The sequence below is a fragment of the Diabrotica virgifera genome, chromosome 2 (genome assembly GCF_917563875.1).
Source record: "Diabrotica virgifera virgifera chromosome 2, PGI_DIABVI_V3a".
Lineage (NCBI taxonomy): Eukaryota > Metazoa > Arthropoda > Insecta > Coleoptera > Chrysomelidae > Diabrotica > Diabrotica virgifera.
Window position 1 is genome coordinate 174,229,500 of NC_065444.1, and position 18,424 is coordinate 174,247,923.

The following is an 18,424-nucleotide window of genomic DNA, read 5'->3' on the forward strand; positions in this document are numbered from 1 at the left end:
GTTGGATAAAATTACGGGAATCGGACTGGCCTTCTTCAATATTAGAATCGGATATTTCGGAGGTTAAGGTTTTGGTTATTGAGGAGAAGCAGGGTGAAAAAATTCATCCCTTACTTGAATTGGTTGAACGTCATTCTAGCTGGCATAAAATTTTACGGATTACGGTTCGGGTTTTAATGTTGTTAAAATTAATTCCTGTGCAAAAATTAATTACGGCTACTGCGCTAAGAACAGCAGAATGTTATTTAATTCAGTTAATTCAGTTAAAACATTTTGAAACTGAAATAAAAATGATAAAAGAAAACAAACAATGTAAAACACAGCTTAAGAAATTACGGCCATTTTTACAAGACGGTTTACTTATGGTGGGGGGACGACTTAATAATTCATCCCTTAGTTTTTCGGGAAAACATCCACTAATTTTACCGGGAAAAGAAACGTTAGTTGAACGGATTGTTGATTTTTATCATATAATTTATATGCATACGGGGGCATATTTGCTTGAAGCTTTATTGCGTCAAAAGTATTGGATTCTTGGGGCAAGAAATCTTATAAGAAATCGGGTTTTTAAATGCAATCGTTGTTTTAGAAATAAACCGAAAATTTTGACACCGCTCATGGCAGATTTACCGGTATCGAGGGTTACTGCTACTAAACCCTTTTTACACGTAGGGGTTGACTATTTTGGGCCAATAAATATTACATTAGGTAAAAAACGTAATGCGGCGGTTCATAAATCGTATTGTTTATTAGCGGTTTGTTTAAGCACAAAAGCGGTTCATTTAGAATTGGAGAGTTCTTTAAGCACACCACATTTTATGCAAGCATTTAAAAGACTTTTAGCAAGAAGGGGCCCATGCAAGGTTTTGTATTCTGATCAGGGATCATCTTTTGTTTGTGCGAAAACGGTTTTAAGTGAAATTAATCGGTTTGCTAGTTCGGAAGAATATCAAAATGCACTGTTATGTGAATTAAATTTGAACGGTGTGGAATGGAAATTTATAAGTCCACAAAGTCCGAGTCACGGGGGTCTTTGGGAAAGTAATGTAAAGAGCGCTAAGTCGCATCTCTATAAGGTCATAGGGGATCAGTTGTTAACATATGAAGAGTTAAATACTCTATTAATTCAAATAGAGGCAATCTTAAATTCGAGACCTCTTTGTCGTCGACCAACTGATTCATCTCAAATATCGGTATTAACTCCATCACATTTTTTAAATTTAACACCGTTAGGAAGTTTGCCGGCCGACGATTTAACAGATTTAAATATAAACCGGTTAGATAGGTTCCAGTTAATCGATCGAATGGTGCAAGATTTCTGGAAAAGGTGGCGTTTGGAATATTTGACTACCTTACAAACTAGAGAAAAATGGAATATAGATTTGCCTAATGTTAAAATCGGAACGGTTGTTATTTTAAAGGTAGACAATGTACCTACACTTTGTTGGCCGTTGGCCATTGTTACTGAGGTTCATCCGGGTAAAGACGGAGTTGTTAGAAATGTTACTGTGAAAACTTCGAAAGGGACATTTACACGACCAGTTTTGAAGTTATGCCCTCTTCCGAATCAATAAATTTACAGTAATATCTTTTGTATATAGTTATAGGTATTTTTCATTAGAATTTATTTATTTTTTTTTCGATTATTTTTTTTGAGTTACGGTAATTAACTCTGAAAATTTTGGTATATTAATTTATGCCTGGTCCTTTGAGTATTTATTTGGAACTAGTTTTTTTTATTGTGTTTTCGGCACAAATTGCATACAGATTTGGCTGAAAAATGGGTTTTTCAGGGCGGGGGCTATGTTTGCGCCAATATGAATATATATTTCATTTATTTTAATTCGGGAACGTCTTGGCAACACAGTTCTAAGTAAGCATAATCTTCTGTCCTTTATGTTAAATCAGTCAGTCGTTAACATACATACGGTCGGAACGTATAGTACACCTTGACAATTTTAATTTGATTTTGTGTGTGTTTTCCGTGAGACAAATTGACGATACCAGACAACATATTTTCGGTAAGTTCCCTTCTTTTATCCCATCCTTCATTTTCCTTAATGCCACCGAAAATAGTGCTTCAACATTTAACAACACGAAGAAAATCTCGGTAAGTTATTATTATTAAATATTTTCCATTTGGTTTTCCTAAAAGCCAAAACAACAATGCATATTTATTTATAACTAAAATTAATAGTATATACAAATAAAAAATACATAACTAAACAATATTTTTTATTTAATTACTAATAATCTTTTAACATACAATATATTCTTATTCACATTTATTTAAATTATTGCTAAATAGGATTTAAAAAATATAAAATATATAAAAGAAGAAAATGGCAGTTTATGGTTAAAAACAGTTTAAGAGATATATTTCATAAAAGAACAAGTGGCTTACTCAATAGGATACAGTCAAGATCCCGGATCATTTTCTATTGTTTTGCTAATTTTTAAAAAAGAGACAGAACGCAGATTGATTTCCGCAGGTACTCTCTGGGAACAAAACAACCAATTTTTACTATCAAAAGTTGTTTCTACAATATTCTATGCGGGACTTATATTATGAGACTTTAGAGCAATGGTAAACATCGAACACACAACAAATGAAGACTTCTTCAGACGCTAAACCGTTGTTGATTTCACTTATGTCCCTTTACAAAACTGTTGGCCTTTTTCTGACTACCAGCTTTCTCGGATATTCCTGGTTTTCTCTTTGTATTTCCTGATATTGTCACTGATATGAACATAAATAATCAACTAAACAGGATACATTAACTAGAGATACTCTTGTTCACGAGAATAATAGCTCTAAAGAAATAAAAATCAGAAATGGAAATAGCTTAGGGAATGCTTATAAAACCGAGACAGCTATTCTTTATCAGTGTTACTCGGTCTAGAAGGTATGAATAGTTTTGATGGTTGCCGGCTTTCGGAAAGGGACGGCACTTAAGAAGATCAGCGTTACACGATGATCTAAAATTATGAAGAATGCAGAGGTATTTTGTAAAGAAGATTGAAACACTTATCTGAATCTTATAGGTAGAATTAGTGACGTATGCTGTTGCATTAAGAGGTTATACTTACTATTAAAAATCCCGACAGCCAAAATCCCGACACGCCAGAATCCTGACGCGCCATAATCCCGACAGGCCAAAATCCCTACATGCAACAATCCTCGCATAAGTAAAAATTCCGACCACTACAGTTTGAATATTTATTGTTTCCTTTTCAAATTTTATACCAAATCATATTATAGAGTATTGAAATTGAAAAATTATTACTTACTAATAAGTACGGGTACTAATTATTATTTGTGTATTTTAAAAGAAAAAATTATTTAAACACTTCATTTTATAATATAAACGCTATACTTACTGAAATGGAAGGTTGTAAGTGACATGATATCTATTATATGGAAGTTAACTTGAATTCAGGATTTGATTATACATAATATATTATTGTACTATATATGTTGGCAAAAAAAAATAATTTAATTCATATACCCACGTTAGAAATTTTATTTAGAAAATTAGTTCATATTAAATGGTAAATACTTATGTTTAGTAACAAAAAATAAAAAACAGATGGCCATAAACAAAAAAACAAGAAATAAATGTAATTATATGTTAAAAAGAAACTTATCAAACCTGTCGGGGTTTTGGCCGTTGGGATTGTGGCTGTCGGGATTTTGGCTGTGGGGATTTTGGGGTAGACCGCTATTAAAAGATATGAACTGCTTTCTCTGGAGTTACCAAAATTATAAAGATAAAAACTATAATATACTCCAACTCTCAGTGTATTAAAATGTTGGAGGCATGGGACGTACGATAGATTACTTGTAAAAAAGAGAATGGTTCGAAGCCATCACTAATTTATATAAAAAATGTAACCAGAAACACATAAATCAAACGCAAACTATTTAAACCTATCGTCTTCTTTGTAATATTGACGCTTAGTTAAAACATAGAGATGGTGAATTTTGCATTAAGGTTTTGGAAAAACTACAAGGTAAGTATTTTTTAAACTGTATCAAAAGGGAAATTATCGTATAATAAAAACAACGCACAAAATATGTTATTAACATTAGGGCTGCATGGAAACATTCTACACAAGACTTTTATGCTATTTACTATCTTTTATTGGTATTAGCAACAACTTTAGTTTCAGTTTAAAATACACATTTATTTTGACGTTTAGATTTTTACTTCGATAATCTTAACTTTAAACGATCTTTAAATTGAAACTGAAATTGTCGTTAGTTCCCATCAAAGATAGTAAATAATATTAAAGTGCCAAAACCTATTAAGACTTTCATGACTTAAAAATGTAAAACTTCCTTTTTACAGGCTGTCAGCAGAAGGCTTAAAACAGGTAATAAAAATTCGTACTACATCCACTTGAATCCTGCAAGACGAAGGATTTGTTGCCCCAATCTCTTCTGCGATGCAGCGATAGCTTTGAAGATTACGAACATTTAATAACTTATATGTGTTCAAAGAAGAAGAAAATTTTTGTCTGACTAAGAACAGTACATATAACATGTCTGGGCAATTTTAAAATTGCGTCCAATAAAATAAAAAATTTAATTTACGGCAATATCAGTTGCCTTCTTAAAACTAAAAGTGTGATAAACTAAAACTAAATGGACATCGGAAAGTATTTTCACTTGAACTTAAATATAATACTGAAGCTAAATTCGTTACTATCAAGTGGTTGTCTAAATAACTGAGCATGTTGCCAAGAGCCTCCAGATAATGTAGCAGTGATGGTCAAATCATGTGCACCTTTAAAATCTGCTGTACTGATTGATGTGTGTCCTAAAAAAGATATAAAATAAAAGTAAAAAAGTAAAATAAAATATGTCTATTTATTGATACACTACTCTTTACAATTAACGCACCACCTTAATTGCTCCATACGTTTAACGCTATTTTTCTTCTGAACCGTTAATTTAATTTCGACGATTTTTTCACCTTAAATTTTTTATTAAACTTTTTTTTTTAGAAACTATTACTTGGATCAAAAAAAGGAATATACTGTTTGAGAGATAATTTAATATGCTTTAATATGAGTATACATTTATGAAAATGTATTTCGACTTCTTATGTTTAACATTGTAAAATTAATGCATCAAGCAAATTAACTTTTTTTATTGGCACAGAGGTCTACTTTACAAAGTCAAATTAGCACTATCTAGTAACTATTTCCTCCTAATCAAATCCTAATTATCAAATAGATATTTCTCTGTAAAATTCAAAGACGAACAATCCAACCTCTGTCCTATTAAATCCGGAGTTCCGCAAGGTAGTGTTCTCGGGCCGCTGTTTTTCTCACTCTACACAGCCGATATACCAGAGTCTCATAATACTACGATTGCTTCCTTTGGTGATGAATTAGCAATATTAGCTGTAAATGAAGATCCCATACAAGCCTCACAAGACCTGCAACACCATCTGGACATATTTAGTGAATGGTACACAAAATGGCGAACAAAAGTAAACGAAACAAAATCATCTCAAATAACGTTTACCAATCGCCACAACACATGCTCACCTGTAAGAATGGAAAATGTACGAATACCAACTGTAACAGACGCTAAATACCTTGGCCACCATCTTGACCAACGTCTTACTTGGAAGAAACATATCCAGACCAAAAGAAGAGAGCTAGATTTGAAATTCCGGCAAATGTATTGGCTCATTGGAAGCAGATCAAAACTCAATATCCAAAACAAAATTCTTCTGTACAAAGCAATACTCAAACCTATTTGGTACTACGGACTACATCTCTGGGGCTGTGCAAAGTCAACATCACTGAATATCATCCAAAGATTTCAGTATAAAGTTCTAAGATCATTAGTGGATGCACCATGGTACGTAAGTAATCAAACACTTCACGAAGACTTAAATATACCTTTCATCAGAGAAGAAATCCATCGAGCCACGGAGTCACAAAATGAGCGTACCATTCACCATGAAAATGAGTTAGTAAGGGAATTATTCCATAATGGCCCTGCCACAAGGAGACTAGATAGAACCTGGCCTCAGGACCTATTTTAAAACTTAGAGAATGGTTCCCTTCGTACTCCAATCAGAGTTGGAACTTTACCGCGCTGAACAGATGGGACGTGAATTATAAATTGTAAAATTCCCTCATCTTCCTTAGTCTCAGCAGCCGTTATGGCTTGCAAATTGTAGAAGCCTCGGAGGTGTAACCAGAGAAGGTTCCCATTGTTTTCAGTCTGGTGGGATGTAGAATAACATTATGTTGTTTTATATGCCATTGGATTGAAAACTTAGTCTTTTGCTAGCAGTTGCCGCTAGGGCATCTATGCTATTTCATTCGTTGCAATCCGTGACTGCACGCCGGGATTTGTTTTGGTTGGATTAGAGAGCACCATATGTGCCTCCTGATGTATGACTAATAAGTTTCGAAACCGGTAGAGGTGCTTGCTGCACTCTCTGATTGGACTAGAATATGATGCGGCTGTATTTTCGTTTTGCAACGAAATTGAAAATGATTATTCATGTTTGATTATATAAAACTTTAAATGTAACAAGTTTTTATACAGACTACTAGAAACGGCAGAAAGGAGAGTACTGAGAAGAATTACAGGAAATACGCTGAGAGATCAAAGGAGGAGTGAAGACATTAAAAGAAACGAGTACAGTTTATAAACGAATGGACACTAAATAGAAAAAAAAAAGAATCAAATAACCACATAACCAGAATGGGGAAGACATGTGACGTCTAAATACCAGTGAGATGAATCACCAATCGGTAGAAGAAGTATCGGCTAACCGCGCAAAAGATGGAGTGAAAGCCTTCCATAGGTATTTATCAATCCTCCAATTAACAAGCAGAATTGTTTATAAAGAGGAAGAAGAAGTTTTATGGACATTTAAAGCAAATGAAAGTAAAGAAAAGACTACTTACATAAACTTTATTGGCATTCAAAATAACTAAAGCCCAAGAAGACAAACAAAAACGTTTAAGGGAAACATAGAGAGAGGAAAACAAGTTCCCTCTTTCAAAAACAATTAATATCAAGTAGTTCATCCTCTATTTCTAATAACTTTCGACCGCGATTTCCCAAGCAAGACTATGGAATCCTTCTTGGGCTATTTACTATTAGAATATAAACCTAAAAATCTGATAATATACAACAGTAAAAAATCGAAAAAGAGAATACCGGAATACGTTACAAGAAAAATATATCAAACAGCTATAAATCAGTTACACACTGCACTTAAAGGAATGGCATTAAGATAAACGCATCAAAATGGAGAAAGAGAGGGGCGAAGGAGAGATAGCAGGTAGAGAGAGGGAGTGGGAGAGAGATAAAAACAAAAACAAATACTAATTAGTGGAGCAACTGTTAAAACTAGATGTATGAACGAACAATTTTTTTTTCAAAACTCATAACAATTGAAGTGCCTCACTGTTTAAGAGAATTGCGAGGAAAATATTTATTTATAAAATAATATTTTATGTCTGCCTAACTTACCTTTGGGTAACATTATACATGTGTCCGCAGCACATATTCTAACACTGACTACTCCTTTTTCGAATGTTTTATGGTCAAATTGTACATCTATTTTATCCAAAGTCTTCTTAGCGTTATTCAAATCAAATTTCCAGGAAACTATGCCTTGTTCTTGGCCATCTACAATCGAACAATTTATTTTAGTTAGTTAATGATTGATCATAAATTCAAAGCAATCAAAAACCAAAAAGAAAAAAAAAACGATATCTCGAACGGTTCAAAAAATTAACTCCATCTACTAAGCTGCTCTATTATCATTTTAGGTATGTGATTGTAGTTTGCATTGCTATTAGCTTTATCTCTAGCATATAGGTGATACCAGCGAAGAAGCAGAAGAAGAATTACAATAATTGCAAATGAAACTCAATCAATTCACGTTAATTTTACAAATAAAAAATCCAAAATATTCCAATTAGAATAAATGATGCCCAAATACCATATTTATGCATCTTCCGGAAAATAATTGATAAGACACACTTGATGCAAGACTTCGCTGGAAAGTTCATATTAAGCAAAAAAGAAAAGAATTAGGTATCCCTTACAAGGAAAGGTATTGGCTGATGAGAAGAAATTCAGCATTGTCCACACATAACAAATAAAAGGTATACAAATAAATACTGAGATCAGTATGAAGGTATGGTTGCCAACTCTGGGGCTATGCCAATTCAAGTAATATCCAGATCATCTACAGATTCCACAATAAAATATTAAGGAACATCGTGAATGCTCCTTGCTATTCAGAAATGTCTTCTTCTTCTTCCTTCTTTATAAATAGGCTCAATGCCTGTTTTATTTCGGATTTTACCATCAATTGACATTGTCTGACCATCTTTTTCTCGGTCGTCCCAATGATCTTTCATTTGGCGATTTGTCTCTTGCTAGTCGTACTATTCTATTTTCTGTCATTCTTTCTCTGTATTGATTCCATTCTATCTTTCTTCTTTTGGTCCACATGTTTATTTCTTCTATTCCAGATCTCGCTCGTATTTCCCCACTTCTTACTCTGTCTCTGAGAGTTTGGTTTGTTATTTTTCGTAAGACTTTCGTTTCTGCTGTTTCTAGCAGTCTTTGTGTTTTCGCCGTATCTGCTCTTGTTTCCGCTGTGTACGTCAGTATCGGTCTTATTGTTGACTTATATATCCTAGTTTTCGTTTCCATTGTGAGGTATTTGTTTCTCCAGATTGTGTTGTTGAGACATCCTGCTGCTCTGTTCGTCATGTTCACTTGTTTTTGTACTTCTTGTTCCACTTTTCCGTAGCTTGACAGTTTTACTCCCAAGTGTTCCGTTTCCATCACTTTTTCTATTATTTTGTTATTTACGACCAATTTACATCGTCTCGGTTCCGCTGATATTACTATCGATTTAGTTTTCTCTGTTGAGATCACCATGTTGTATATGAGAGCCGTATCTTTGAATTCTTTAATTAATCTTTGTAGGCCATCTTCATTTTCGGCTGTTATTATTGCGTCGTCGGCGTAACAGATTATCTATATTTCCTTTTCTCCCATTCTATATCCTCTTCTTTTTTTAACTTTCTTTATGATTTCATCCATTATCAGATTAAATATTAATGGGCTCGGCGAATCTCCTTGTCTAATGCCAGTTTCATACTTGATAGGTTGCGATAGTTTTCCCTTACATCTTACCTAGCTACGTTATCTTTATATATATTGTTATGATCTGCTTCTTATTAATTTTATATTAATTATTATTTATTTGATTAATTATTTAATTGTCGCAAATCATACATAAAAATGAATAAAAAATCTCAGGGTGCCTTTTGATACTATTAAAAAAAAATCTAAATTATCTCACGTTATACTTATCTTCTCTCGTGGGTTCAGTATCTCTTAGTTGATCCTAATCGGGATAAAATAGGGAAAAGAAATAAAGCAAAATATTAAAATAAACATACAGAATTGTCTTTTATTTATCAAAATCAATACTCTAAAATCTATCAAATCTAAAACCTGTGGACACAGATGTCCGAATGAAATTTTTATTATTTAAATTTATTATAGTTAAAAAAATAATTTATCGGTTTGTTCCCGATGACTTTGGTAAAACAAACTAAACAAAACAAATTTATGTATTTGCAAGATTAGCTATACTTCCTATTTACTTTTAGAAATATTGGAATTTTAATTCATATGATTTTTACTCCAAGTTTAGTTTTCGAACATAAAAATATCTTTCACATAAGTTGACTGACCTTTTGCTTCACTCACTCTGATGTCTTCTCGTGACCCAAAACAGCCCTCCCTCGTTGACTATATTAAAGGCTACTCATCAAAGCCCTCTCCGTTCTCCAGCTTCAAAACTATCAGCATACCAGCACCAATTCTCCAACAAGCCGGGCCTCTTTTGACACGTACTCGATTCAAAACAAAACTCCAAAAATTCTCTGCTCTCCTTCTCACAATAATACAGAATCAAAGAGGTATTTCGTCTCAATTTGATCTGTCTCTCGTTCCACTTTTCAACACTATTCTCCACTATCAAACAACCACTGGTACTTGCTAACTACTTATCCACCAAAACGTCGACCGCTCCTCAGCGCTGCCAAATAACATACTGCCTTCTTGTTCAAACTCTCTCAATCATTCAAACTACATTTCCCCTTCCAACTTGCCAAGAATCAGAACCAATCTTTTCCATTCGACAAACAAACAGTCATTTTCAAAATTATTCCGACCATCCTAATTACTTTCGGGGAAACTCTACAATATTTACTCGGGTTGAAACAAAGATATTAACATTCCAAACTTTCTTTTAAATCACCTTTTCTAGAAAGTGATAATTACATCTACCTGTGTGGATTCTATAGTTCTCGTAATAAACAATCTATTTCCATTTTAAATCTAAATACATCGTCCTTTTCATTTTAATTATTCACAAAAGTCTTTAATGGTTCATCGGAAAGCTCATTAAAAGAGAAATCCACTTACATCCAAACTAACTTCTAATAAATATTTACAGCTCAATATACAGGGTGTATCAAATTTATGTGCCCGCGTTATTTAAAAAAATTTAATTTAATTTTCATTTTGCTTTTGATTGATAAATTGAAAACACAATAATATAATATATTCTCAATAGTATTTATTAAATCTAGTGATATTCCCTTTTCATATAATAAATGTATCACGTCCCGAATTCTCACTCTATCAAACGCTTTCTTCAAATCTATCAGGCATATACGCTGGTTTGTTGTATTCCAGAGACTTTTCTTTTATTTCTCTTATTACAAAAACTGCATCAGTGTATGATCTTCCTGTCCGAAATCCTTGCTGTTCCTCCTGCAGAGTTATTCGTTCGTTTATTTTTGTCGCTATAATTCTTGTTGTCAATTTGACTGTTGTATTTAAAAGATTTATTGTTCGATAATTATTTGGGCCTTTCTTATCTCCTTTCTTGAAGAACATCAGCATGATCGCTCTCCTCCATTCATCTGGTATTCTGTTCGTGGTGATTATTTTATGAATAAGAAGTTGCAGTTGTTGTAAAAGGTGATCACCTCTATATTTCAATAGTTCATTTGGTATTTGATCTTCCCCTGGTGACTTTCTATTTTTTAATTTATTTATTCCTTTTTTTTCACATCTATTTGGGAAGTTTCGGTCTTTTCATCAGTTACTATATTATTTGGCGTATCTGGTAAAGATTCTTCGTTACCTTTTTTAAACATTTCAGTCAGGAAGACCATCCATGTATCCTCATTTATGTGTTCTATTTCAACTAGTTCTTTCATTTCGCTTCTTTGTTGTCTTATAAAGCGCCATACTTGTTTCTGTTGTCCGTAGAAATCCATCTCTAGTCCTTTTGTGAATCTTTCCCAGTAATCTGTTTTTGTTTTTTTTTACCAACTGGTGAGTCTTGTTACTCTTTTATAGTCTTCATATGATTCATTCGTTTTTTCTGACCTATATTTTAGGAAAGCTTTCTTTTTTTGGTGACATTTTTGTTTGTAAACATTGGTGTTTTCGTTGACAACTTTTTGTTTTTGTTTATTATTTTCGTTCCAAGGGCTTTTCGGGCAGCGTCCAGAACATTTTTCTTAAGTTTTCTCCAGCTAGTTTCTATATTGCTTTCATTTTCGATACTCTCCATTTTTATTTTTTGTTCTAGCCTTTTTTGATATAATGATTTTATGGAGTCATCTCTTAAATTCAGAAATGTCGACCTCCACAATGTCCATGATCTGAAAGATGTAGAAAAAGTTATCAAGAAGACAGCAGGTAGTCACGAACATTGGCTCTATAGTCATGTGAACATCGAGGCCATCCAGCTCTTCTACGTGGGCAGTCCGATAAGTACTTAGCCTACAAAAGAAAAAGGAAAATTTTGGAAAAGTGGCAATTTATTTCTCTACATAGTCTCATTTTAGCTCGATACACTTGACCCAGCGATGCAACTTCTTTAACCCGGCTGAAAAATACCTTTTCTCGAGGTCTGCAAAATAGGCTTCCGTGGCGGCAATGACCTCCCCATTCGACTTAAATTTCTGCCCAGTGAGTGTCTTCTTCAAGTTTGGAAACAAATAGTAGTCGCACGGAGCCAAATCTGGAGAATACGGTGGATGGGGCAACAATTCGTAGCCCAATTCGACCAATTTGGCTATGGCGACGGCGGAGGTGTGAGCCGGTGCGTTGTCATGGTGGAAGAGCACTTTTTTCTTTGCCAAACGGGGTCGCTTTTTCTTTAATTCGGCGTCGAATCGGCCCAATAATTCGGCATAATAGGGTCCTGTGATCGTTTTGTCCTTCTCCAAGTAGTCGATGTAGATCACACCTTGTGAATCCCAGAAAATGCTGGCCATCACCTTTCCGGCCGATTGGACAGTCTTCGCCTTCTTCATAGCACGTTCGCCGGGTGCTGTCCACTCTTTCGACTATTCCTTGGTTTCTGTTGTATACCAGTGAATCCATGTTTCGTCGACGGTTATGAAACGACGTAAAAACTCCTTTGGATCACACTTAAATAGCGTCAAACACTGCTCTGAAGTGGTCTCACGGTTGCGCTTATTGTCTGAAGTGAGCAAACGCGGCACCCATCGTTCCAACAGGTTTCTCATGCCCAATAATTTATGCAGGATATGACCTACGCGGTCTTTTGAGATGCCTACTGTGTCAGCTATCTCGCGCACCTTCAGTCGGCGGGCTGCCAATACAAGATCGTGGATGTTTGTCACGTTATTCTCCGTGGTAGCCATTTTCGGGGCTCCTACGCGAGGCTCATCAAAAACCGACGTTCGTCCACGTTGAAACTCATTAAACTAATTTTTGACAGTTGTCATTGAAGGAGAATAGTCACCGTACACAGCATCCAAGCGCTCTTTGATTTCGCTGCGTGATTTCCCTTTCAAAAACCAGAATCGAATCACCGACCGATATTGCTCTTTTTCCATTTTATTAAAATCCGCGGACACGCTGACTTTCACACGCAATCACAACAATGCTATAATTTCGATTTGGCTGAAATTTTGACATTAGCCGTCTACGAGAACGCGTTAAATGACAGTACACTTAATTTGCGATAGTGGCGCCATCGGGCGGAGAGGCTAAGTACTTATCGGACTGCCCTAGTATGATACTGGGTTAGAAAAAAGACTCAAACGAAGAAAACGATTTGTGTTAACTAGTTTCATAACTCAGTATAATACTGTTATTTTGTGTTATCTATAGGGCGTAGTTGTTATCTAAAATAAGAGGACACCATATGGTTAAGCTCTAATGGATTTAAGTATCATTTAGTAATTTAAGTCAAAGAAGAATTGACAATTGGTCCAGTGTGACCAAATTTCAGTGGTCTAAATACATAATCAAGTACAGTGGAACCTCGATAACTCGGACTAATCGGGACCGCGGCCGATCCGGGTTATCGAAAATCCGGGTTAGCCGGAGAAAATGGTAAAAATTAATAAAATACAGTATACTTACAGATAAACTCCGTTATAATTGAAATAACATGAAATATATATGCACAGTACACATTAACTTACATATAGTTGTATAGAGTATTGTTCATTTCTTGGTAATAAAAAAATCAGTCAGTTTCGGTTGCGTCAGTTTCGTCTGCCGCTTGCGTGCTGTGCGATCCCGCAGTCTCTTTAACATCAGCAGTTCAGCCGGCGATGTTTCCGCTTGCCGCTCGAAATAAACCATTAGTGCGTCTAATTGGGTCATTGCGTCTCCATGACTCATCACTGGCTGTTCAATGTCACCGTCTGCGTTCTCAGCGTCTGATTCACTAGCGTCAGGTAAACACAACGCGATCACCGCCTCGTCAGTAAGTGGCGCATAACCTCCGTTATTATCTGCCTCTAACCACAGATTAATGTCACTTTCATCGACTTCAGAGCAACCGTCAATATTTTGGAACATATTCAAAAGTTCTTGGGACTGGACTTCGTCTGGCGAATCATTTTCCAGGTAACAGTTATCCACTGGTTGAATTGAATTTTCTGGCAAGTCGCATACACCCTTCCACAGTTTTTTCCAAGATTTTATCAAGCTGATTGTAGTCACTTGTTCCCAAGATTCTGCAATCATATAAATTACAGTTTTGACATTGAACGTTTTGAGAACTTCAACTACACCGTGTTGTCCTTCATCTTCTATGATTGTGCTTAACATCTGTCTTCTGTAAACCTTCTTAATTTTCTCTAGAACCCCCTGGTCCATGGGCTGTAATAGCGCTGTTACATTAGGCGGCAAAAACTTGACGGTAATGTCCCCACTGACCAGCACATCTGCTGAAGGATATGAAGGCGCATTATCAATTATTAGGACAGCTTTATTTGGCAACCCACAGTCTTTTAAATATTTTGTTACACCTGGCACAAAACAATCAAAAAACCAGTTTTTAAAAGTGGTGCTGTCCATCCATGCATTCTTTTGAGACTGGTAAACAACTGGTAAATAATCCCGATTTACATTTTTCAGTGCTCGCGGATTTTTTGATTTTCCTATTAAGACTAGGGGAAATTTATGCTTCCCCGAAGCATTGCTGCAGGCCATTATTGTCAATCGGTCTTTGCTTTTTTTGTATCCTTTTGCGGCTTCTTCAGTTTTTGAGGCCAAAGTTTTGCTTGGAAACATTCTGTAAAACAGGCCAGTCTCATCGGCGTTATATATTTGATCTGCCGTTAAATTTTCTTCTCTCACAAAATCCAAAAACTTGCTTTTATAGTCATGAGCAGCGTTGTTGTCCCCAGATAGACTTTCTCCAGTGATAGATAGTTGGCGTATTCCATGACGTTTTTTCCATCTATCCAGCCAACCTTGACTCGCAGTGAAATCTGGTTCACAATCAGGCAACATTTTATTCAGCTTGAGTGCTGTTTCTTGAATAATTGGTCCAGACACTGGTAATCCACGTTCGCGTTCCGCACAAAAGCACACATACAAAGCGTCGTCGAGAGTCTCATTTTTAGCTTTATTAGTTTTGCACCGATTGTCCAAACTGTCTTTTGTTATCATTTTGAAACAGAATTCTTCGATTTTAGTTCTATTTTTCTTCCAATCCGATACTGTAGATGTAACAACACCATACGATGCTGCAACTGTTTTTAAAGATTCGCCTTTATCAATTCTACCTAAGGCTTCTAGTTTCTTTTCCATTGTCACTACAACATTTTTACGTTTCGCTGCCATTACGTAGACAAAAAAACACAAAATCTGAATAGATTTACGAACGATTACAGAAGGGAAGCGAATAATACGAGTGTACTACACACAATACGGTTCTCAATCGCAACGATTTTATTATGTTATTTAATAACAGTGGAGAACTAAGACCATTGTTTCAAAAATAATTTTTTAATAGTCTTTTCAAACAATGCTGACAGTTTAAAATAAATAAAGGGTACAATACGACAGGTGCCTGTTGATTCCGATAACCCAAACAACGAACGTTGTGTGCCATGAGTCATTTTTACTGTCGTAAAATATGGTTCAAATTACACTAATACCCATTATCTCTCAAATATTATATTACATGAAAGAATACCCACGAACGAACATATAAAACACGCTGTATTTTCCTGTCACCGTGTCACACAAAAATTGGCAAGCGCAAGTATTTAATAATTACTCTTACATGTACTTGAGCTGGGCAATTTTATTTGTGACAAGGTGAGAGGAAAATACAGCGTGTTTTATGTATTCGTTCATGGGTATTCTTTCATTTTTCCGACTGTACATTTTTATTGTTGAAATGTTTGTCTGATAAAAATCGGTCCGGGTTAGCCGGACTTCCGGGTTATCGGGGGCCGACTTATCGGGGTTCTACTGTATATTCAAATGGGAAATAAGCCACAATTTTTCCTAAAAATGATTTTATTAACGATTAAATTTAATTTAATACTTTTATTAAATTTTTTTGTATTTCGACAACGACACCCGACTTGGGCGTCGAAACGTTAATAAAATCATTTTTAGGTAAAATTGGGGCTTATTTCCCATTTGAATATACTTGATTATAAAAATGCCACAAGAAAATAGCTTCAGAACAACGTCTAAATACATCTTAGCTGTTAATATAAAAAACTTAAAGGGATAAAAACAGAGTATTTGGAATATTCATTTAAAGATGGAGTTGCCACTACAAATAAAATAGCAACTTTGGATAGTAAAATGATTGTGAAAAATAATAGTTAAGTACTTAGGATCGATAGTAAAGAGTACTAAGATCGGTAGTATAGAATAATGGGGAAATAGATGGAAATGCATTCAGTCGAGTTACAGCGAAGTGGATGAGGCGACTATTGTGTTGTGTAACAGAAATATTTCAATGAAACTGAAAGGAAAATTCTATAAAAATACCATATAACGAACTCTGATATAACGAACTCAATATTGAGTAATTAAAAAGAAAGAGAAACAACGAATACATGCGGAAATGAGAATGATTAGATGGCTGAGTGGAGTGACAAAAAGGATAAAATTAAGAATGGCTGCATTAGTGGAATTCTAAGGGTGCCGTCAATTGATGCCGAAATGGAAGAGCATAGGTTAGGATGATTTCGGTATGTTTGAGGTCGAGACGCTAATCACGCAATACGAAGAACTTTTGATTTTCAAGTTCCTGGATGGAGTAGAAGAGTAAAACCAAAGAAGACCTGAGGAGACGCTTAGGCAAGACCTGTCGGGAAAAGTTATTGATACCAGTATGCTCTAAGATAGAATCTTACGGGTAAATGTAATTAAGGCATGTGGGAATTACATCCCCATATAGGGATAAACACACAGAATAACCGATGATTGTCATCGGATTTTTGTGTTAGTTTACTAAAAACGTACACTTCCCGTCATAAAAATCTGGTAAACTTTTTCCCAATGTAAACTTGTGTCCAAGTTCAAACTTTTTTTTTATTTAATTATGTTTATTTATAATCTACGTCATTAAAAGAGTATTAAGTAAATTTGTTCCATGTTTTTGGGCATGAAGAAGAGACTTCCAATGATGTCTCATCTTATTGTATTTATGTTTAAGTTTTAAAATAGGTCCTGAGGCCAGGTTCTATCTAGTCTCCTTGTGGCAGGGCCATTATGGAATAATTCCCTTACTAACTCATTTTCATGGTGAATGGTACGCTCATTTTGTGACTCCGGGGCTCGATGGATTTCTTCTCTGATGAAAGGTATATTTAAGTTTTCGTGAAGTGTTTGATTGCTTACGTCCATGGTACATCCACTATTGATCTTAGAACTTTAGACTGAAATCTTTGGATGATATTCAGTGATGTTGGCTTTGCACAGCCCCAGAGGTGTAGTCCGTAGTACCAAATAGGTTTGAGTATTGCTTTGTATAGAAGAATTTTGTTTTGGATGTTGAGTTTTGATCTGCGTCCAAGGAGCCAATACATTTGCCGGTATTTCAAGTCTAGCTGTCTTCTTTTGGTCTGGATATGTTTCTTCCAAGTAAGACGTTGGTCAAGTCAAGGCCAAGGTATTTAGCGTCTGTTACTGTTGGTATTCTTACATTAATTCTTACAGGTGGGCATGTGTTGTGGCGGTTGGTAAACGTTATTGGAGATGATTTTGTTTTGTTTACTTTTGTTCGCCATTTTGTGTACCATTCACAGAGTATGTCCAGATGGTGTTGCAGGTCTTGTGAGGCTTGTATGGGATCTTCATTTACAGCTAGTATCGCTACGTCATCAGCAAAGGAAGCGATGATAGTATTATGAGACTCTGGTATATCGGCTGTGTAGAGTGAGAAAAGCAGCGGCCCGAGAATACTACCTTGCGGAACTCCGGAGTTAATAGGACAAAGGCTGGATTGTTGGTCTTTAAATTTTACAGAGAAATATCTATTTGATAAGTAGGATTTGATTAGGAGGAAATAGTTACTAGATAGTGCTAATTTTACTTTGCAAAGCAGACCTCTGTGCCAAACTTTGTCAAACGCTTGTGAGATATCTAGGAATACAGCGTTGCAGTATTTCCTTTCTTCGAAAGTTTTTGATATTTCATTTACTATTCGATGGTGTAGTAGAGTGATTTTCCCGAAAACCAAACTGATTTTCTGGTAGTAATGTTAGGAATTCATGATCTGCTATGATCATGATCTTTGCTAACGAGTGGGAGTAGGCTGATGGGTCGATAAGATGTTACTTCATTGGGCGCTTTGCCTGGCTTAAGGATCATCATGATTTCTGCAAATTTCCATATTTTTGGAAAGTATGGTAAGCTTATCATGCGATTAAATATTACTGTTAGCATAATAATGGCCTTACGAGGAAGTTGTTTTAGTACTTGCGCCGAGATTAAGTCATAACCTGGAGCCTTTCGTGAGTTGAGTTTGGTTATGTCTTTCTTGACTTCTATAGGAGTAAAACTTTTGATTGGAAGGGTCATTTGACATGA

General features: G+C 35.2%; 2 protein-coding genes across 3 annotated transcripts in view; both read right to left on the minus strand.

The window, feature by feature from the left end:
• Positions 1-2,222: 2,222 nt before the first annotated feature.
• LOC114333829 (peptide-N(4)-(N-acetyl-beta-glucosaminyl)asparagine amidase) overlaps positions 2,223-18,424 on the minus strand; it is an 86,204-nt gene continuing 70,002 nt past the window's right edge. For both annotated transcript variants that reach the window (XM_050642933.1, XM_050642932.1), the window contains exons 10-11: positions 7,514-7,672; positions 2,223-4,823 (exon numbers count right to left, since the gene is read on the minus strand). In XM_050642933.1, the coding sequence (XP_050498890.1) occupies positions 4,669-4,823; positions 7,514-7,672 (314 nt within the window). In that variant the 3' untranslated portion in view covers positions 2,223-4,668. The remainder of the gene's footprint in view (positions 4,824-7,513; positions 7,673-18,424) is intronic.
• LOC126879722 (jerky protein homolog-like) lies at positions 13,374-15,239 on the minus strand. The gene has a single exon (XM_050642934.1). It carries the CDS (start codon positions 15,206-15,208, stop codon positions 13,577-13,579), a length of 1,632 nt encoding a protein of 543 aa, XP_050498891.1. The 5' UTR covers positions 15,209-15,239; the 3' UTR covers positions 13,374-13,576.

Coding starts and splice junctions, on each gene's coding strand:
- LOC126879722 (XM_050642934.1), bottom strand. CDS start 15,208: ATGGCAGCGAAACGTAAAAATGTTGTAGTGACAATGGAAAAGAAACTA.